Genomic DNA, 22163 nt, shown 5'->3' on the forward strand with positions numbered 1-22163 from the left:
TACGTGCATAATTTATCTCCTACTGTAAAAAAACCCAGTTGGTGTCAGTTATCAGGATGTCTTAGGAGCCTGGATCCCGTTGCTGGTTACAGAGCAGTCAGCTAGATGAGCCCCAAAAATAAGCAAGGACTTGTGAGTGTAAAATCAATGAGACAGTTCTTCAAGACAATTTTTCATATTAGAAAGTGCTTTTCTAACAGAACTGGATTTTTTGAGTGTTGATACCTTTCAATAATGGAGTTTTAAGAAAGAAAATATTAAAACTATAAATTCTTATTCTGAAATAGTTATTGTCTAGAAATAGGCTGTATTTTGAGTAAGAAACAAGTAGTTAATACACAAAAAAAATTCTTGAGATGAACCCATAGCAGGCTTCTTTCCTCAGAATTTAGTTGTCTGTTGTAGAAACACTGAAGAAAACTTCTAGAAAGGAAACTTTTAATTATTGGAAAGTGGCCTAGGAACCAAGAAGATCATGTTGCCTTCTGCTGCTGTAGGCAAGCAAGATTTTTCAAGCTGACTGTTAATTAAATGCATATTTCTCTTGCTGCTTGAATCCTTTTTAGCTCCTTAGGATCATGACTGATGAGAGGGAGCAGAAGAGGGCTAGCAATTGATGGGGAAAAGAGTAGAAATTGAAACTTGAAGGATTTTGCTTTGTGTATGCACTAGAGGGAGGAAGAGAAAGGCTTTCAGCTGATGTGAAAATCCATACAAATTCTGTGCTGGAAGAGCTGCTGTTGACATTTGGGCTCACTTAGTCTGGGATCTTGGGAGGCACTTGTTCAAGTTTAGTCACAGGTGCCCAGAGTAAGCTTGAGAAAGTCCATGTTGCCTCTGATGTCTGGCATAAGGGATCTTGGGAAGGGATGCTTTAAGGGCTGGGAGGCACGTGCATGCTCCGATAGACCTCTGGGGCCAGGAGTTCCCTTTAGGGAACTCCCTGCACGTGACCTTGCTTCACTGAACAGTGTCTCTTGGTTTTTTTTTCCTCCTTACCCTTGCAGGGCAGATTGCACCTCCCAGCCACCTGATCAGGGTGGAAGGGAACAGCCATGCCCAGTATGTAGAAGACCCCATCACCGGCAGGCAGAGTGTGCTGGTCCCCTATGAGCCGCCCCAGGTACGTTGTGAGCTCAGGGTGGTGGTGTCCTGGTACATGAAGGGGTGGGGATTGCAACCCTAGTCAGAGGAGTTGGGATCTTGTGCTTTCCCCATTCTCATTTCAATGAATCCCTTCTTCCTCTTTGTCAGAAATGAGCTATTAAACACCCTCTTTATCCCTTGAGGGCAGGAATTCTTCATTTCCTTTAAGGAAGCCTTGTAGTGGGGGCCTTTTTCATGCTAGTCCGATTGCAGCTTGGGAAATAAAAGAGGACGGCTTGGAAAAAGCAGAGCTTTCCATCCACCATCTCTTGTGCTCATCCCCTTTGTCTCATCCAGGTTGGTACTGAGTTCACCACAGTCTTGTACAACTTCATGTGTAACAGTAGCTGCGTTGGAGGGATGAACCGTCGCCCAATCCTTATCATTGTGACTCTGGAAACAAGAGAGTAAGTAGTGTATCCTGTGGGTAAACCTTTGCTGGAAAGGTGGCCTTCTGGCTTGTCTTCCACTCAGGGCAACATTCCATATTCTTAGGAACAGTTTGATTCAAGGGGCTGTGGGATATTTTTTTAGATTTTTGCAGGTGGGAGTTGCCCAACTCCTCGGAAATCCTGACTGGGAAATGGGAGGTTTGGGTCCGTCTGCATAGTCTGGTATGAAGCTGAGGGGTGCTACTGGCCTGCATCCAAGATGCCAGCTGATGTTTCTTCTCACCTCTCTTCCCAGCGGGCAAGTCTTGGGCCGCCGGTGTTTCGAAGCCCGTATTTGCGCTTGCCCAGGCAGAGACCGCAAAGCAGACGAGGACAGCATCCGCAAGCAGCAAGTCTCTGACAGCACAAAGAATGGTGATGGTACGAAGCGCCGTAAGTAGCTGGCAGAGCTGGGCAGATGGCAAATTGTGCTGTCACTGGGTGCGGTGCGTCCCCAGTGCTTGTGCTGCAGGGACAGGGTGGTGCTGTGCATGGGCTTGGGGGCAGGAGGACGTCAAATGTCTGTTCTCCCGGGGTGAATCAGCCTAAAAAAGGAGCTGGTGTTCGCAATACAGTGTTTGACAAACTGGGTTTGTGGGGTCTCTTACAGCACTGCCGGTGGTGGCTGTGGGGCTGTTTATTTGTCACTTTCCAATTACATGCCTGGAACTCAAACAGCTTTTTGAACCTTTACTTCTTGTTTGAGGCTGTGCTGTTATTCTCTGCTTCATCCAGCCAGAGGCTTGTGCTGTGGCATGCCTTCCAGCCACAGGGATCTAGATTAAGGCTGCACATAAACCCTGCTGTGCATCAGAGGTGCTCGGGTGAGCAACCTCTCTCTGTGCTCTAAAGAGTGCAAAGTACTCATCGGACATGCAGGACGTGGAAATTCAGCTTTGGTTTCCCATGTACACCCAGTGATGGCACAAGGCTGAATAGCAAGGCAGCATGTTTTAATAGGAGGCATATTGGAGTATGGCTTTCTTTTCTCAGTGAATATTGAATGTTCCCTGTCTGTTATCTTGCCTTTGCGGATCAGTGATTCACCAACAGCTCATGAGCACTGTAATACCAAAACTCACAGCCTTTAGAGGAAAGTTCTAAACATGGCTTGCTGGGGTTTTGTCATATATCCAGCACTCTTTGGCTGATGTGTTTCTCCAAATGGTATGGTCAGCCAACATCTGCCTTATTGATCCAGGAGAGCTTGCAAGCACAGTTCTGGACTGGCTCAGGCAGAGATCCTTTCAGAGCACTACAAATCTAAGCTGACCATGCACTCCATGTCTCTTTTGTATCTCTTTTTGCCTTCTTTGTCATACCCTCCTTCCCCTCCTCTTTTTTTTCTTTTTTTTTTAATGGGATGATTTTGGGGTTTCTCTTCCAGCGTTTCGACAAGGAACTCACGGCATACAGATGACATCTATCAAAAAGAGACGTTCCCCAGATGATGAGCTCTTATACTTGCCAGTGAGTTCTCTCTATCTTTGCGTTTACCCTGTGTTTAATATCTTTCTTGGTGACTTGAGGCTCAGCTAGACTTCAGAGAGGACTGATGATGGGGCTGGGGCTGGAAGAATAGTTTCTGGGTTTTTCTAATCCCAAGAGCTACCTATTTTAAGTACATATTGCAAATTAAAAAATATTAAAAATCTCTTTAGCTGATGACTAAGAGTGGCTTGTGTGAGACATACGAGAATATCCCAAGGGCTGTCACTAAGGAGTATAGATGCAGTCCTTTAAAGCTTTTTTCCCCCCACCACCTTTGCTTTTCCCATGATGCAGGTGAGGGGACGGGAGACGTATGAAATGCTACTAAAGATCAAAGAGTCCCTGGAGCTGATGCAGTACCTTCCCCAGCACACGATTGAGACCTACCGGCAGCAGCAGCAGCAGCAGCACCAGCACTTGCTCCAGAAGCAGTGAGTATGAGAGTGCTTGCAGTGGTCAGTGCAGTGGGGACAGTGAGGAAGGGGGAGAGAGGAGAGAGACACAGAAGGCTTCTGCACTGCTGTTCATAAGGAGATGGTGCTCAAATGAGGGCCAAGCAATGGGGCAAAGCAGTCCTCCTTCCCCAAGCACATGTCCTGACTGCTTGAAAGGTCCCTCTTTAGTCTCTTGTCCCACACATTTCACCTTTTGGCCTCACAGGGTGAAAGAGGACAGACTTAGTTCCTTGTTTCTGACTTCCAGCTAGAACCTGAGGGGCAGCACAGAAAGGCAGAGCCATTGACAGCCTGGGGTGAGAAACCTGCTGCATGTGCCTGCCCCAGCTGGGGAGCACAGGCTGGGTGCACTGCTCTCTCGTCTGCTCCAGGGGAATGGCAACAAACATGGAGCCATCTCCCTTTCTTCTCCAGAGAAGCATCCACTGATCCACTTCCAGCATTTCCACTGAGCATCTTACCACAGTGTGTAGAGCTGGGACTGTGAGCACTGGCTCAGCTGAGTGCTTGGACCTGACTGCTATGCATCTCTGGTGTGTTGGAGGGCTGATGTCTCGATGGGACAGCAATACTTTAGATTGCTCAGCTATAAAACAGGGAGCTGAAAGTCGAGAACGAGGTTGAAACATGTGAGATTTCCTTTGTGACCTGTGGACACTTCAAAGAAAGACTCTACACGTACACTTTTAAACTGTTGTCAAAAACTATACTTTGCCAACTGACTCTCCATGTTGCTCATGAGAAATTTCCCATCTGGGCAGGTATAGGCCCTTTCTGAACTCAGCTGACGGGGCTGCACTGGCATTGCTTTGGGTGGTGTAAGTGCCAGGAGGTCGGGGGAGAAGAAGGGCCAAATAAGTGTCTGGTTTCCATATTCCTCTCAGTTCCCAGAGCTTTGCAGTTACAGAGGCCAGGTCAGAGAATGACTTCCCAGACTTCCCAGCAGTGTTGTTCATGAGCATTGCTTCACCTGCTGTCTCGGGTGACACAGAATAGCTGCCCAGACTGTAGGTGGCTGCCAGCGGTAGTGCTTCGGAACTCACGCGTTCCTGCCGGAGAGCTCTCGCGTCAAGAGGCTGTGGGTATAACTCATTCCCCTGCAGAGGTTAGCACGAGGCCAAGGCACCACATAAGTCCCACTTGAGCCTGTAGGGATTTATTTCAGTGCCTTGGCCTTGTCTCAGGACTTCTGCAATACCGCAGCTTTCAGCCAGCTCTCCGCGTGTGTTCGCATTTCGGCCTGTGTGTTTTTAGTGTCAGCTGGAGTCTCGCGGAGGTGTGAAAAAAGCCTTGTGCCAAAATGGCTGGAGCATCCAGGGCCTCTGGACTCTTTTTTGGGGGGGCACTTAAAAATCTCATTATCATTAGTTACTTTTATCAGTCATCTACACTGTTTGTATATACTATAGCTTGTATTTACTAGCTTCTAGGCATTGCGGCCTTCGTGTGTTCTGCTGCTCGTTTTCAAAGCTCCACCTGAACCACAGCCATTTCATCTGAGAAATGGTTTTGTAAGCAGAAATGGACAGCAGCAGATGACAGCTTTCGCTTGGTGCTGACAGTTGGTTTTACCATAATTACTGTTTTCATTCTTCCTGTATCAGGAGGATGGGTTTCTGGCAACGGAGGTTGGTATTTGTGTTACCTTTAAGACCAGCATGTAGAAGTCCAGTCATTTAATTTAATGAGATATCTTTCAGCGTGTCTCCTGGCACTCGTCCCATTATAAACTCATTTTTCTCAGTTGCTGAGTGTGCTCAAATACAAGGGAGAAAGATTAAGAGCTTTTAAGGATGCCAGGAGTGGGGAGAAAAATAACTTTTCAGTGCTTGTCCAGAGCTGCTGCAGTTGTCTCTGCCAATAGCCTGCCATCAAGCAGAATCTTCTGTGCTGAAATTCGTATTCAGGCAATAGTTTCTTAGGTGCAGTTGGGTTTTGATGCTTTTTCCTCAATAATCCAGGGTGTGGCTTAATATCTGAAGGAATTTGTTCAGGGCAAAGGGATTTTTAGGCTGAAAAGACTCCTAGATGCAATTGCACCCCAAAAAAGAATCGAGTCTGTTCTGGCCTTTCATTTTGTAAGTAGGGATGTACTTCCAAAATTCAGGCTTGGTTCACCTTAGTTCAATGCCTGTGTGAAAAGTGGAAGCTAGGAAAGTGCATATGCCATGACCAAGTTTGAGTGTGTTGGAAGCTGTAGGTCTCAGCAGGGCTCTGTGGGACTGGAATGTTTGCAAGTTGCCTTGACTGCTGTACAGTCAAACCTTGATGGAGGAATTGCTTGATTTTTTTTCAGTTTATTTTTCAGGGCAATGATTAACATAGAGAAGCTATCGAGGTGTGTGGGAAGAGTTGTCCCTTTCATTCCTACAACATGGAAAATGTCATCTTTTTTGACGAGTAGGAAAAGCAAGGTTGAGGTTATAATGGTGAAAGGTAGTTTTAAAATGATAAATCTGTCATTTTGGAAAACAACTGTATAATTGCCCTCATACACATACAGACCAGTATTGCATATGACAGGCTAGCAGATGTAGCTGGAATGTTCTGGAATAAAAAGGATAAATCTGGTGACAATCAGAAATCTCGTGTCCCACAAGATGACCAAAATACTGCAATGTTCCGGGTTGTGCCAAGCTACAATATTTCTCTGTCTCATCTCCTCTCTCTGCTTGCTCCTTTGTGCATGGTTTTCTCTTATTTACTGTTATGCCAAATACCTTCATGATCATCGGTGGGAAGTTGTTGGGCTTTTTTTCCTGCAGTTTCTATTCTTCCTTTTTCACTGTCTAATCTTGGGGCCCATGTTTGAACCACAGCACACATACTTATTTAGAAGATGTCCTTTTTGTGGTCTGCCACCATTTGTGTAAAACACAGATTTTCCAGATAATCACTGCTGCAAGAGATATCAGAAGTGGCGAGTGCTTTGTTGGAGAGAGAATGTTTCTTTGATACCCTGATGTGAAATACATTTATGATCAATATTCCCAGGGAGTTATCTGCACAGTCTTTAAGGGTTTCACTGGAAAACACTTTTCCATATTCAGCAAAATTTCCTGTGCTAGATTTCACTCTGAGCGCTGTTTTCAGAACAGTCTGTATTTCCATTTACTGCAGCATAGAATCATAGAATGCCTCAAGTTGGAAGGGACCCATAAGGTCCATAAGGATCACTGAGTCCAACTCCTGTGATTGGAGGGTTTTCACAAAGTCTTCCAATGGCTACTGAGAAGAGGGCTCTTATGTCCAAGTGGGATCTTGTGTCCCAGCAAGCATTTCTTTCATATCAGCAGAGCTGCAGCTACCAGCCCACTGGCTGCCTTAGTGAGTAGCACAGCTCATTATGCAAATGAGGAGGAATTAACCTCATAAGTGAGGTGTGACAGAGCTTAGTTATCCAGTGCCTGGAGTGCTCCACCTGAGCTGGGAGCTGCAAGGATCCCAGTGCTTGCTGTCTCGGGGAGGGGGCTGATGGGGAAGGTGTTCTTCATACCTCCACCTGGTTAATCTCATTTTTGGAGTGAAACCTAATAATGGATTTTTGCATGTTTTGTTTTGGTTTTGTAGTGCTGTGCTTGCATGTGAACTCCAGGCACTTGGATAGTGTTCTAACTAGAGAATTGCCAAGATGAAAGTAGCCAAGTAAAAGCACTTTGTGGGCTCCAAAGATACAGCGCCCTCTGCATCAGCTCATGGCCCCAGGGGGGTAGTTGAGCTGTAATCAGTATGGGCAGTAGGCACCATCCTCTCTCCCTAGCACCAGCCTCTGGTTTTGAAGTGATTTGTAGTTAGATGTGGAGTCAGTGGAAGCTGCTGCTCCTTTTCCCTTTTGGCTGAATGCTTTTGTTCCTCTTTTGTCGGAGGGAACATTATCAGGGCATTATTTGTATCCATGAGACTAGGACACAGAATCAGATTTCCATATCAACTAGTTGCTTTCCCTTCCTTGCCAAGCACTCGCTTGTGCCTGTGGCTTTCCAGCTTCCTAAATCTCCCTGTCACATACCCTCACTGTAGGTGCTAAGACATCTGCTTTTCCCCTCCTTCAAAGCCCATACTGTGATCATGAAGGTGGAAAGTGACTGTTTCTCTCTTGGTGGCTGGTGAAGGGTCCTGTACATTCATCTTTTTCTTTTCTCTGATTCCTTCTTTACAGTCTCCTTTCGGCCTGCTTCAGGAATGAACTCACGGACTCAAGGAGAGACCCTCCCAAACAGACTGATGCCATCCTAAAACATTCCAGCCCCCCAAACCCATCAGTATATCCATAAACCAAGCTGGCAGAGTCACTTTGCCCAGCTGGTGGGACTAGGAATAGTGGGGCAAATACACAGCCTGATAGCAGCAGAGTGAATAGTGAGAGTAATCTTCTGAAGGGACTCAAACTTTGCAAAAACAACAGACACATCTACAGACCTCTTAGCTGTAGCCCATAGCATTGGGAGGTCAGGAACCATGTTGTCTGTCTTGGTGTAACTTTTTTCCTGTTTTTGTAATGTGTCGATACTCTTTCTTCTTACTTCTGTATTTGTGAAACTCAGCAGGGTTTCTCTGAGCAGGTCTCAATTTTAAAACGCCTTTTGTCTTGTTTAAGTTAAAAATCGTGTTCATGGGCTGGGGGGACAGAAGTGGGGGATGTGTGTTTAAATGGTCTGTGATAGTCAATTTGGCCTGTTTAATGCTGGTCATGCACTAATGGTGCAAGCAGCTGACGTATTTGTACTGCTGGACAGGGAGAGGTAATAATTATATGAATTGACACTGCTAAGAAATCACTTTTTTTTCCACTGATTTAGCATCATGAATTTTTCCCCTTATTTTCAGCCTTACGAAGGGTCTGATCTAAAATACATCGAAACTGTAAGGAGGACTGGGTGACTTTGACTTTGCACCAGCCCTGCTGGCCTTGATCCAGCTTTACTGAACTTAGGAAGGTCCCTTCTGAGTCTGTGGGCTCGGTCCAAGTGGTGGACTGAGCTGCACAAGTTGAATGTGAGGTTGAAGTGTAATGACATCCATGTATGCTCAATGTCCCTGTCTCTTTGCAACTGAGGGTGTAAAGGGCAGTGTCCAAAACTGCTCACTGCCCTACCTGTGAAAAGGGGTCAGGGTTTAGCCCCTTTCCTTACAGATGTTCAGCAGTTATTAGATGTCACCAGTGTTTTCATCAACCCTGCTATCTTTTATCCTTTCTCTCCAAATCTCATAGTTCAAAAGAAAGCAGTGCCAGCATATGTTGCAGTTTGACTCAGCCAAGTGGCCTCAGGCCATGCCCACCTTGTCCATTAATCCTGCAGCCAGAGGATTTTGCAAATTGTGTCCATGAAGTGCATCTGGGTTTAGCAATTCCTGCACAGAGGACTGTTTCTCAGCAAGGACTTGTAAATTCTCACTGCTTCTGTCAAACTCTTATCTCTGAAAGCCAGTTGTACGGGGCTTGACAAGGAGGGGTTTGAGTCATTTGGAAATTTCTTTTCTAAGTATCAAGCCCAGACTATCACAATAGAGGAACAATCAACAGGCAAGTAATGTGTCATGGAATTAACCTGTCAATGCTGAGCATGGCACCAGGTGTGGATACTGGCAATGAGGGAGGAGCAAGTTGAGAGTGAGCATTTTGCCTGCTATGGCTCTTCCCTCTGAGAGGTGCTCAGATATCTTTACATGAAGAACAGCCCCTAATGCTGGTAAGGAAGTGTCCATCAAACCACACTTTCAGGCAGTGGCATTGCTTCTGAGGAACCCTCCAATGTTCACAGCAGCAAGAAACAGAAATGTGAAGAAGTTCCTGAGGGTGCTGTCTCACCAGATCAGCAGTGGCTGGGGAGCAGAGCTCAGTTGCAAATGCCAGTGATGAACAGCTCCTAAGAAACACAGGAGGCTGTATCAATACTGGTGGGGACCTGTGTGCCCTGCAGTGCTGTCTGTGCTGGATTTATTTGGGGCAGGTGCATACCCAGCCCTGACAAACTTGTCAGCACAGCCTGAAGAGAAAGTGCCTCCCAAATGCAGAGCGGGCCTCCTGGCCCACCCACTAACGAAAGAAAGCCTGATACACTGGGAGAAGACTCTTATCTCTGAACATCATATCATCTGCTTCCAGGCAGCAGAGCTGTGATCTGAGCAGGTGATGACTTGTACTAACATCTCCTTTGAGAGCCATATCCCATCTCTGGATATCTCCTTCATTGTCTTAGCAAGACTTGTTCTACCATAGGAGTGTGGAGGAGGGCTGATGGAAAAAAGCCCCCAAAATTGTGATTAATATATAAATAATAACTAATTAAACCCCAGCAGTGACTATTTCATATAAGTGCAACTCTACCATCATTCCTTGTGTAAAGATAATCAAAATCAAGTGCCTCTTTACTTTTCCTGTAAATTCGAGGAAATTCTTTAAGATCACAAAGCAGGTAACTATTGTTCTGTGCCTTTTTATATGGGAGAAGAAGGGCAGTAATTCCTTTCCCTATGAGAGATGGGATCTGAACTCTAAATGCAACCCAGTTGTACAATCATGCTTGGCACTGTTGTCTGTCCTTCCAATGAAGGTTTATTCCTGGATCTTGTCCTTGTCTGCTTGTGGATGGCAATATGAAAACACTGTGACAGGGAAACACTGATCTGTATCTAGAGCTCTGCTCCAGGGCCTGTCCACCAGGAAGTTTGAGGAGGCAACCCACCAGAAGATACAAGGCATCCACAGCCTGCCCTGGGAAATTCCAGTTTGGGCTCCAGTTCATCATTTGATCTGACCTCTAGGAAATCTCTTGTACCGTGATGGGCAATACAGCATCTCGGACTTCCAGTAAACAAGAATATAAATTATTTGGATCCTGTTGTTCTCTGTAAAGGCTTTCCAATTTGTCCTACTTTAGCTATAAGGGGATGATGATTGTGAAACTAATCTTAATGGTGACTTGATTTGCTCTCCAGCTACAAGGTGCTTAGAAGGTGCTATTTTTTTTTTTAATGAAATACCTGGAGCTGAAAGCAATTTTAGTTGCTTTGTAGTCTGTCCTCTGCAGATAAAATGAAAACTTTTTCCTAGTTGTCTTTTCATTGCTTCTTTACCATCTCTGAGGCTTCAGGAAAGTAAGCTTTTTCCTTTCAAGGAATAACTAAGTGGACTAAATGGGCCTTATCAGTCAGTCAGGTCATATCAGTCTGTGTCAACTAGTTGATGTATATCCACTCTCTGTATTACAGCTCTATTCCCTGGAGAGCAGATTGCATCCACTGCCTGCCTTGGGAAATTCCCATACCTGAAATCCAAGGGGAGTTATTATCACCACCCCTGTCCCTTTAGGTGCTGTCTGCCTGCAGGAGCTCCTCCTTTCCATGCTTCCAGTTAGTTACCAAGCCTACAAACCAGTGGTGTGGTTAAAAAGATGCACTGTTCATTGCTCTTTGGGATGTGGGGAGCAAGGGCATCTCTCTGCTTTTTAGTGTCCTGCTTCATGGGCTTCAAAGCAGATGAGTGCAACTGAGCATCATCTGTGTCACTTGTATGCTGTTACTAGACTACATCAGTGACACCCCCGTGTTATGCAGCCCAGTGGGAAAACTTGCTTTTAAAAAACATTGCCAATGGGCACGTTGACCTTATGTGAACTTGGGATGTGACCTTGCAGTGGCTCCTGTAAGGGAAGGCAGACACAGACCTGGACAGATTTGATTCTACTTGTGTGTTTCTGCATCGTGGCTGGCTCTGGGTCTTCAGGGGCAGCAAACTGTAGGCACAGAGGATTGGGTGAAATCTTAAACTCTAAGCCTGAGCTGCCCTATTCTTGTAGCTAATGAACCTTTGATGTCATTTGCATTAAGGCTGCTTACAGGGCAGTGTGCTTCTCTAGTCAGTAAGGACTCTGGGACTCACCTACTCAATCAGGTAATTGGTCTACCCAAACAGTTAACTACCTCTGGTGAAGGGCTGGTATCCAGTGAGTTGGGAAAGTGTAGAGTTATACAAGGTAACCTGTGAACTGAACTTAGTTCATATATGGGAGAAGAAGGAAGTTCCTTCCTGACCTTTTGAGATGATCAGTATATGCCTTGAAGCATGAGAGACAATTGCCCTCATATGAGCTTGCATAACTACAAATGTTATTTGCTAAATAATTACATAGCCTCTTGAAGAGAGAAAAATCAGTTGCAGAATGTGACTCAGTGCCTTTTGTATCAGACTGTTCCAAGAAGTATAATAGCCTCTTAATTGAAGTCTTTATACCTTGATATTAAAATGCATTTCGTTGGCATTGATATCAAAGAAATGTTAATGCTTCTACTTCTAATCTTTCTTGAGACATAGTAAGTACAATTTTAATGAAAATCACTGTGCATGACATTCTTATATCTGTTTCAAAAAGAAAATGAGAAAAAAAGCAATATATTTTAAATGAATCCTCAAACACCATGTAGTCCTTGTGCTTAATACCAAAAACATTTTCTTGTGTTTCTAAGGCTGTTGCTATACTGATGTGTGACATTAATTTTCAATAAAATTTTGCATCTTGGTTTATCTTGCAACTTTTCTTTGGCTAGATGGCTTTCTCTAGGCCTTTTAAACATCTGCTTATGTGATGGAATAGCTTAGTTGAAACTAGTATGGATACAAAGAAAAATGCTTTTGTTTCCTGTATTTTATTCACTTGAGCTTGATTGTCTTCAGCTTGACTCTTATGAGTATGAATGAGATAAGAATGGAGTCCCTAAGCTATATGTTGAAGTATGCATTTGTTTTCTAAATTGTTTTCTAAAGCTTTGGGTTGGTTTGCTTTTCTTTTTTCTTTTATCCCCAGAGTATTTTGTAGCCTCCTAACTAGCTTTGCTGAGATTACCGTTGGTGGTGGAGAGGGCAGATATAGGGCCACTACTGACCTCAAACAATGCAACCCAATCTCTGTGTGAAATTCTTTGTTGATTTGCTTTGGAATTTCACTGTGTACGTGGTGACCTCCTCACTTGCATATCATGCAGATTTTGCCGTAAGAGACTTTTCAGATGTGTATTAATTTCAGCTGAAGCTCAGTTAAGATGGGTGCCTGAACCTGTAAAGTGGAAATACTCACTGGTCCTAAATCCAGAAGCCTTTTAGGCTAAGGGTGGTGTCAGCCTGACTTGAATTTCATGGCTGGCCTCAACTTCATAATTAGGGAATTGAAACCTCAGATCTGAATCATTCCCTTCACTCTGAAAAGTTGGGTCTGAACTTCATGGCTCAGTTTCACTTCCCCTTGGGAGTTGCTGCCATTGTTAATATTAATTTGTGAAGCTTCTTGTGCTTTCCACTTCCTTGAGTCTATGAAGTTTGCTGGATCTTGTCCTGCATCTTCACTGCCAAAGGACAGTTCACACCCTTCTGTACCTCCTGTAATTGTGTAATTAGGTAACATTTCTTCAGGGCCTTAGATACTCCAGCCTGTTAGCATAGATGTTTTCTCCACCCAACACTCCAAGTCTTGAAAGTACAGAAGCTGGAGACAATGTAATTGTATGGAACTTGACCTTGAGTGCTGAAGGTTTTAATAAATTATCTAGGAATAAGCCTTTTCTTTCTTTATTTGAAGTAATAACTATTCTATTTGCATAGAAGAAAAGCCAGTTCCCAGGAATTGGTGTAACCAGTTATACCCAGATGAACAAGTTTCCCAATGGGAAATAAGATGGGAATGTGCCCTTCCCCATTCACCATGGGGTCACTGTGATATGAGTGCCAGGCTCTGTGGCGAGCTGGGCAACCTCTGCTCTGCAGGAACACCACAGCTTGTGAGGGTGTTTGTGCTTGGGAAGCAGGAACATTTCCCAAGCCTTTGCCCAGTCCTGCAAATGCCCCTGGTGAGAGAGAGAAAAACCTGCTCCCTTGTGGCATGGCAGTGCTCTGCCAGTTCTGCTGTTGGACCAGCTTTAATGATAATTTTCTGCATATCCCACATAAGACCCCACTCCAAATGGGATGCCACAGCCGTAACTTGATCTGGGAACTGGGCTGCTGTTCAGAAGCAGTCTGGTCTTCACAGTCTGGATCACTTACACAGCAGGATTGCAGCTGGGACCCTCAGGGCTGGGCAGTGGGAGCTTGCCAGCAAACCTCTCTGGCCCAGTTCATGAGTATGGTGGATGGAGTTTGGGGCTGGATGGACTTGAGGGAGGGTAATGCTGTTGTTGAGTGGTAGTAGGAACCTGATACTCTTTGTAAGCAGCCTGCGGGGTTTGGATACCAAGTTTTCCTTAACACCAGCAAAAGCTGTTTGTTGGCATCCCAGGCAGCTCTGTCCATCTCAGCAGTGGGCCCTAAGGTGTATGGAATCTGTCTTGAGCAAAGAGCTTCTGGCTGTTAAATATGCACCTGATAACAACCCGACCATATGAATAACTGTGAATTTTGGAGAAACCAAGGTGATAAGTGCCACCTGATCTGAGAATTGCTTCTGCAGTCAGGTGTCAGGGGTAGTTCGAATGGTTTGAGATGGCTTCCTCAGTTCTTTTTCTTATGAAAAAAGTTTTTGAACACAAAGAGAGCTTAACTTAAAAATACACTTTGAATTTTGGTAGCTGGTTGCTGGCTTTGCATATATTCTTTTCAACTGAAGAACTTCCATAGACACTCTACTTTTAGTTCAAACTTTTTATTTAAGTAAAAACTTTACCTATTTGGTATTCACTTTTTTTTTTTTAAATAAGTGACAAGAATACCTGGGAAACTTCTTGTCCTGTTGACTCGCTCTCCAGTGATCTTTATCTGCGATGATCCCATGGTGTCAGTGATTTCACTGTAGTAGGTCATGTAGCCCCTTGGATGCACATTCTTAACAACCAACGGTTGTGATCCCTGTCCTAACTTCTCCTCGGTTTGCAGGACCTCCATGCAGTCGCAGTCATCCTACGGCTCCAACTCTCCACCACTCAGCAAAATGAACAGCATGAACAAGCTGCCCTCGGTCAGCCAGCTCATCAACCCCCAGCAGCGCAATGCCCTGACCCCAACCACCATCCCCGACAGCATGGGAACCAACAGTAAGAAACACTTATTCTTTCTTCTCCTGTTCCCTGTGCGCTCCCTGCTAGTCTGGGCAAGGAGACTTGGCATCTCCAAGTGGCTAGTGTTAAGCTGGAGAGCCTGGAGTCATTTGCTGTGAACCTGCAGAGCCAAATAAATATTGCTCACTTATGTGCCATGGGGCAAGGCTTCAGCGTCCTGCTCAAAGCCTCACAGGGGTGAACAGAGCTGCTTCTTGCTGCGGTTCTAGCTGGCTGCACTGTCCTCTGGCTTTCAAGATTCGTTTCTTCATCTTTTCCCAGCACAGGAGATGCAAATGTTAGCAAGACTTTTTTCCCTCAGTTCAATTAAGACACTTCTTAATTTCAAAGGAAATATCTGCATCTCACAGCTCTGTTCCTCCTGGCTGCTGAAGAGTGCCCAGCAGGCCTGTAAATCCAGGATGACAGACATGGTTCTGGGGGCTGAGTTTTGTTGGGGTTTTTTTGGTCGTTTTTCATTTATTTATTTATTTATTTCGAAAGCACTGGACTCTTGCCCACACCTGTTGCTGATCCCCTTCGGGTGCTCTTGCTGTCTCTGAAAACAAAGCTGTTTGGCTTCTGTATTGGGTTACTCTGCTGGCTCTGTCCTGCTCCTCTCCCATGGCAGGGCAAGCCAAGACGAGGTTTCTTGCTTAGGTTTCTACCAAGCCTATCTGTGAGGGAAGGTGACACGACAGAGGCACTGCTGACAGTTGCTCCTGTGAGGAGAGGGCTACTGAAGGACTGTCTGTCATCTGGTCCTTGTCCCTGCCTGAAGCTTCTCGTGCAGGGCATTGCAGGGGAATTAAGGCTGCTTGGGCTGTGGGTGCTGTCCTTCTGTGCTGTGCTGGGGGCGAAGCAGGGGTCTGGGGATGCCTGGGTAACAATGTGCTCCTCCTTCTCTCCTCCAGTTCCCATGATGGGCACCCACATGGCCATGACCGGTGACATGAATGGCCTCAGCCCCACGCAGGCGCTGCCTCCTCCCCTCTCCATGCCTTCAACGTCCCACTGCACCCCCCCTCCTCCATACCCCTCAGACTGCAGCATCGTCAGGTGAGCGGGAGCAGGCTGCCCGGGGCATGTTTCCCACCCGCAGTGAGCACAGGCCTTGTCTCAGGAGCCTGAAGGGTCCTGCCAGGTTACTTGTCCCATTCTACTGGAGCACTGGATCCCCCTGGGCCCTTGGCAGTCGTGAGGCTGGCACCCTCTGGGTACTGAGCCTCAAATTCCCACCTCTGAGCAGCTGAGAGAAACAGGGATGTTAGGACTGCAGGAAAGCTGAGGGATGCAGCATCTGTCGGACTGGTGGAGCTTGAGGGTGCCAGGCAGTCTTGCAAACATTTCTTATTTTTCTTTTTTCCCCTTTGGACACTTGACAAGCTATGGCTGGGGTCAGAAGCCCCTCTGTCCTTCATGAGGTCAGAAAAGTTGAAAGATGCTGCCCATAAAGGAGGAATCCCTTACACTTAGAGAGGAATATGCTGATTAGAAGTGCATGGTGTGTCTGAGCCTCAGACCTCATGCCTTTGCTGAAGCCCTCTGTGCATGCAACAGGCTGCCATGGGCTCAGCCACCTTCTGGGTGACAGGACCTGGCAGGAGGGTCTGTGTGAGCCTTCCTGCCCCAAGACCCAGACTGTGCAGCACTAGCTCTTGACTAAGGCAAGGTGCTGCCATGAGGGCTGTCTGGTAGGCTAGCTGAAGGACTCCCTTGTTTGATGTGGCAGTGATGTGGCTTGCTGACCTGGGATGTCTTGGAGGAGGTCAAGCCAAGGGTGAAAGCTTTGTTTCCTATTGCTGCAGATTGGCTGAGTGTTTGGTTTTTCTGTGGTTTGGGCTGTTGCAGCCAGGGTGATCCTATTTTCTCTCTCCTTCCTTCCTTCCTCCTCTGCAGCTTCTTAGCGAGGTTGGGCTGCTCATCCTGTGTGGATTATTTCACGACCCAGGGGCTGACCACCATCTATCAGATTGAGCATTACTCCATGGATGTAAGTAACTCCTCACCATTTCCTTTGTTTGCATTCTTGGCCCCGCTTTAGAAAGAGGTCAGAAATCTAGACTTAGTATACTTTTATTTTTACATGATTAGTTTGATTTAAGGCTGTAGCACACAGAGAAGACATGTTGTGAGGTGAAGAGAGGCTGGACTCAGGACCAGCATTGTAACTGCCTTGCCTGGCACAGAGAAAGTGTGTCTCCCCTTCCCCACCACTCTCTGTTTTAGCCCCCGAAGTGGCCCCAGCCCACACGCCTGTTAATTCTGCAAGGCTTGGTTTCAGTTTACACCTCGCTCGCCTGCGGACAAGTAGGCTGTCCAGAAGTGGTCTGCATTTTTCCCTCCCTGCTTCTGTTTTCTGGCCTTACCTTAATCATCTTCCCTTGCCACTGGCATCTCAGCCCTGCTGTTGTTTTTTTTCTCTTGCATGGCTTTTGCTGCAGGGTTGCTGCTTCCTCTCCTGAGCCATTGCTCTTCTCCGAGCTGGCTGTCCCATTTTTTTTCCCCTGAGACTTCGGAAGGCTGTGGTGCTTTTGCTCCCTAGCATAGGCTGCCTTCCTTCTGTTGCTGCTCTAATTAGAAAAGCTGACCCAAATTAACCAAAATTGATTGCTAATTTTTTCAGAAGCTGATACCACGTGTCCCAGAGTTTAGGTAATGCAACCCTCAGGTTTTGCACCAGAAATGATGGGGCCTCAAAGTACAAGTTTTCAAAGATTGTGTCTGTTATTAGGTTTTAGTTATGTTCAAGTAAATAAGACAGTTCCTATAGAGTCAGACCCAGAACTTTGAATACTTGGATTCTAAAATCCTTTTGCAACCTTTGAAATAAATATGGAAGTTTTCAAAGCCATTGACCTTCAGCAGCCCAGCATACCCCACCACTGACAACCAACAGATCTCTGAGGTTGCCTTGGAGGCCTTGCAGTCCAGTTAAGCATCTAGCTTTAGATCACCATGTCTTATGCATGAACATGTGTTTTGTGTAACTTAAAAACAGTCCTCATGCCTTAAAACCAGATCACTACTGCCTCATGGCCCCACAAGCCTGTTCAGAAGTGATCAGTTCAGAACCACTTTCATGATCAGTGGTTTGTCTTCTGCAGTGTATTGTGGCCACCTGGATTTTAGCAGCTTTGGTGCTTCATAGGCATTTGCAGGGTGGCCCAGTGGCTGCTGTTACTCCTGGAGCCCAACGTGCCCAGGGATTAATTGCCCTGCTAAGCCCTGCGCCTTGCCTTGCAGGATCTGGTGAGCCTCAAGATCCCGGAGCAGTTCCGCCATGCCATCTGGAAGGGCATCCTGGACCACCGGCAGCTCCATGACTTCTCCTCCCCTCCCCACCTCCTGCGCACCCCCAGCGGCGCCTCCACCGTCAGTGTGGGCTCCAGTGAGACGCGGGGGGAGCGCGTCATCGACGCCGTGCGCTTCACGCTCCGGCAGACCATCTCCTTCCCGCCCCGCGACGAGTGGAACGACTTCAACTTCGACATGGATGCCCGGCGCAACAAACAGCAACGCATCAAGGAGGAAGGGGAGTGAGAGCCCCGGACTCCCCCCACCCCGCCTCGACCACAAACTGCTCAGCCCTTCATTTGTCTTCCTTCTGCTTGGTACTGCACCCCTGGACGAAGGGCAGAGGGAACCTTCTTGCTCACTCGTGCCCAGTTATGCCCTTGATGCTGTCTAGGTCATACTCCTGGACTGCGACCTCCACCCCGGCTCTTGCAAGGGGAAGAGCTGAGCGAAGGGGGAAGGCGGGTGGTGTTTCCTTGAAAACCGTTGACCTTCTTGAGAAGGTGTTGTTCTTGTTTCATGTTTTCCTTTGGGGATAGGGCTTCTTTTCTTGACTTTTGAATCCTCGCACACATTGTGGGCGTCCTGACGTGCAAACTTGTTTCTGTCATCCAGTGATCCCACTTTGAAAAGCAGAAAGGTTAAAATAAAATTTTTTAAAGGCAAAAAAAAAAAAAACCACAAAACAAAAAACCAAAACCAAACAACCAAACTCATGCTAACAGCAAATGCAAAAAACCTAAAGCAACCCAACCCTGAACTGACCATCTTGCTCTTAAACGTTGCTCTTAAACAGCCTCTTCCCATGGAGCTGAGTGCTCTGTTCATGTATGATATTCTCCAGCGGAGACAGCACATGCACTTTGCTGGGCAGGCCAGCACTTACGGCACCTCCATCCTACTTCTCCTACTTCTCCCTTTTCCCTCTTCCCTCACCTTCTCTGGGAAAAACCAAACCTGCTGTCTCTTCTTGTTTTGGATTGACATTCTTATGTATGTCCTGGTTTGCTTCTTTCAGGCTATGAGTGTAAATAAAGCTATCATCACTTGAATTCTGCCCCTAACCAGCCTTTAACCATGATGTACCACTACTGACATTTAAGTTAGAGAATTAGGCTTTGCCAAATATGCAGCCTGGCTAGTTTAGCATAGGGATTTGCCCACCTAACCTCCAGTTGAATGGAGGACCAAGAGCTGCACACTGATCTGTAGGGCTTCAGCTATCCTAAACTCAGACAATCTTTTATTTAGACCAGGCTAGATTGGTTTCCTCCCATGTAAAGTAGAACTGTCTTTAGATATATCTGTGATAGGCTGGAGCCTGTTGTGTTTTGTTGCTATTAACTATAGGCTGAGTGACAAGCAGCTAGAAGTGGATAATAAAAAAAGAAATAACTGCCAACTGCCTTAAATCGAGGACCTGGTAATATGGGTGTTGTTACTACAATAAGTAATGTTTACATGAGAACTTGATTTATCTCTGTTTTTTTCTTTATGTACTCTACCACAGATGTGCTCTGAGGCATTTCCTCTGACTGCCAGTGGTCCTGTGGACAAGTAACTGAGCAGTGTGTTTTCACATTTTTATAGGCCAAGGTCGTGGAACTGTCATGAACGCAAAATATACCTAAGCTGAGGAGCAAGGCTCAGCACAGCTGCTTTGAAGTTGGCTTGCTCTTTTTAACAGTAAGTCTGACCTTTTTTGGCTGGGAAAAGATGAAAAAAGCAGCTTAAATGACTTGTCATCCTACCTTGCTACAGCCGAACAATCTCGTTTCAATGCAGTGGCTGTTTCCTGGGCCCTGCTGTGTGCCATGTATTTCATTTAAGTCCAGTATGGTTAGCACCCTCCATCTGTCTGCTGTGCCGGGTCTGTGTTGTGTTCAAAAACTGCCTTTTGGTAACTGTGCAAGCTGGGTTAGCTATAAATGGTAATGCCAGATGGTTACTGTAAAATGTGTATATAAATGTTTTTTGTATGTGTAATTTTTGTTTTCCTACAGCAGAAGACGGGAATTTTTATTTCTTCTTGGGCTACTGGGTCACACAGAACCACAATAAAATGTTGTTTGTTTTTCTGGTTTTTTTTTTAATTATTATTTTTATGCAGAACGCTTACACTATACCTTGTGACAAATAACTAGTGACTGGAAGAATATATTTGTATTTTTCATACTGAGATTCCTGTTACTTTGCAGTTGAGGAGGGAGGGGGCAGGTACTGAAAGTCTGTTTTATCATTTTATTTTGTAACACTTCAAAGAGCAGTGTCCTAGATTTCAAAGTATTTAACATGCTCAGTGTGAGAACTTACTGTGTCTATTAATTTTTTTTTCTATATGGTACAAAGGGAGAAAGTCATTCTGCTCTTGATACAATAATTAATTCAGTGGGGCAGTGCAGGGAAAGTGTTGGTGTGAATACTTCACAAATTCTTGGAGGTGAATTAGGCTGTGCCCTTCTCACATCCAGGGTTTTGCATCTTTCTAAGCTGTTACAGTATTGTACTAATATTGACGCTAAAGACCCAAATCATTTTTAGGAACTAGGAAGCTTCTGACTATAAAGGTTAATGCAGTTAGTGCTGTGCCCAGAGTCTGGGTACAAGAACTTCAGTGTCTGCTTTTCAACTCAGCAGTGAGATGGAGCTTTTCTGATGCATCATGAACAATAAAAATATATGCTGTGAAAACCTTATTTCCGCGGGATAGTACTATGCAGCCCACTTGGGTATATCTGGAACATACAAGTGAGTTTGAACTACTGTAGCTTTTACCCTCCCCTGTAGAGCTGTGATTTTGTTGTTGTTGTTGTTTTGATGCCTCGAAGCATTATGAGCTGAGAATCTGCCAATGCTTGTAGCAATGACAGTCCTGTCTGCACCAAGATCAGTATGTGTTTTGGAAAGCCTTGTTGTTGAAGTAACTGAAAATAAAAACCAAACTGAAAATGACGTTGAATTGCCAAACGACTTCTTTTTTTGCCTGTGCGCCTTTTTGGAAATGAGCAGGAACGTTTGCTGCTGTGTCCTCCTCTGAGCAGCTGAGGCTTAGTGTCACATTTGCCCATGGGTGCAGTTTTCTCATCCCCACAGCATCCATGTCACGAGGGTGTGTTATAGGGTGCCATCACACACAGATGGAATGGGTCAGCCCTGTAAGCCTCTTGCTGAACTGTGTTCTGCCTTTTGCATGGCCCTTTTTTACCCTTTCATTGGGTTTCTTTATTCTGTTTCTGAGCAATGCACCAGGTAGTGCCCTGTGTTCCACATCCTGCTCAAAGTCAGTGGAGCTGTGACTGCTGTGTGCCCTGTCTGGGGGCAGAGAGCACTTGCTTTAAGCAAGTAGGGTCAGTGCTGCCCTGTTCTTCGTCTGTGCTTGGGAAATAGCCTTCCACGGCCATCTCCATCATCTCCCTTGGAGCTTAGGTGGGGGGTTAACATCTTTATTTAACTACACCAAAGGCTTTGTGCATCACTCTATGCATCCTCTCCCCTAACAAAGCCATTTCCCTCTCCATCTCAATTCTTCTTCCAAGGATTTGAAATAAGAATAGCTCAGAGCCAGTGGAGCAGCTGTCCTCAAAGTGATGGAGTGGCCTCCATCAGCCAGGGGCATCATCCTGTCCATGGACCACCACATTAACAGCCTAGCTTCATCAGTGGTTTCTGTTTGGGACCCCATGTCTGTCTCTTGCAGTTTCCTGGGTTATAGTTGAGGAAGGATGTTCAGGAATGGGGAGAGTCAAAAGAAAACCCCACAAAGATCATAGAAGAAGAGGTGTCCGTAGCTTCCCTTGGGGGATAGTTTTGTTTGGGTAGGGAATGCCTGCCTGATTTCTTTGGTTCTGATCACTGTTTCTTTTCCCTTCTGCCAAATGTTTAGAGAAGTAGTTGTCTCCAGATGCCAGTATCCAGAGGCATCAGTACCCTGTTTGCACTGGCAGGTAGAAATTGCCCAAATGTGGTGTTAAAAAGTATGTGGTGTTAACTAGTATGTTGCTCTCAAAGAACTGCTACAAGAACTAGCTGTGAGAACTTGTTGTTTCAGCTAATTGACTCTTTGCCTCTAGATGAGCAAATTGGACCAGATAAAGTAAGATTTCCGTTTCCATTAAGCAGGCAGGCTTGAAATATGGTTGCAGTTTCTGTCTGCTGTGATCCACTGCTGAAGCAGGGAACCTCTACTTTGCTGAGGTTACAGCAAAGGTTTCAGTGCTGAGGAATCCCAAGCTGGTGCTCTCCCTTTTGCCCTCCACCCATACTCATTGGAATTTTGTCTTTGGATATTGGGATGCTTCATGCAGGCATGAAGTTGTTAGAG

The 22163-nt window shown here is 45.7% G+C and overlaps 1 protein-coding gene across 5 annotated transcripts in view; it reads left to right on the forward strand.

Annotated features, from left to right (window-relative positions):
- TP63 (tumor protein p63) overlaps nucleotides 1-20795 on the forward strand; it is a 107796-nt gene extending 87001 nt beyond the window's left edge. For 3 of the 5 annotated variants that reach the window (XM_051782158.1, XM_051782157.1, XM_051782159.1), the window contains 9 exons: nucleotides 1008-1123; nucleotides 1444-1553; nucleotides 1834-1970; nucleotides 2965-3047; nucleotides 3363-3499; nucleotides 14385-14542; nucleotides 15460-15604; nucleotides 16445-16538; nucleotides 17792-20795. In XM_051782158.1, the coding sequence (XP_051638118.1) occupies nucleotides 1008-1123; nucleotides 1444-1553; nucleotides 1834-1970; nucleotides 2965-3047; nucleotides 3363-3499; nucleotides 14385-14542; nucleotides 15460-15604; nucleotides 16445-16538; nucleotides 17792-18088 (1277 nt within the window). In that variant the 3' untranslated portion in view covers nucleotides 18089-20795. Of the gene's footprint in view, nucleotides 1-1007; nucleotides 1124-1443; nucleotides 1554-1833; nucleotides 1971-2964; nucleotides 3048-3362; nucleotides 3500-7682; nucleotides 12039-14384; nucleotides 14543-15459; nucleotides 15605-16444; nucleotides 16539-17791 lie in introns of those variants that run through there. The other 2 variants (XM_051782161.1, XM_051782162.1) reach the window with 2 other exon arrangements.
- Nucleotides 20796-22163: the final 1368 nt, after the last annotated feature.

Source organism: Manacus candei, unplaced genomic scaffold (assembly GCF_025592945.1).
Source record: "Manacus candei isolate 608988 ecotype Guabito, Panama unplaced genomic scaffold, ASM2559294v1 h1tg000015l, whole genome shotgun sequence".
Taxonomy (NCBI): domain Eukaryota; kingdom Metazoa; phylum Chordata; class Aves; order Passeriformes; family Pipridae; genus Manacus; species Manacus candei.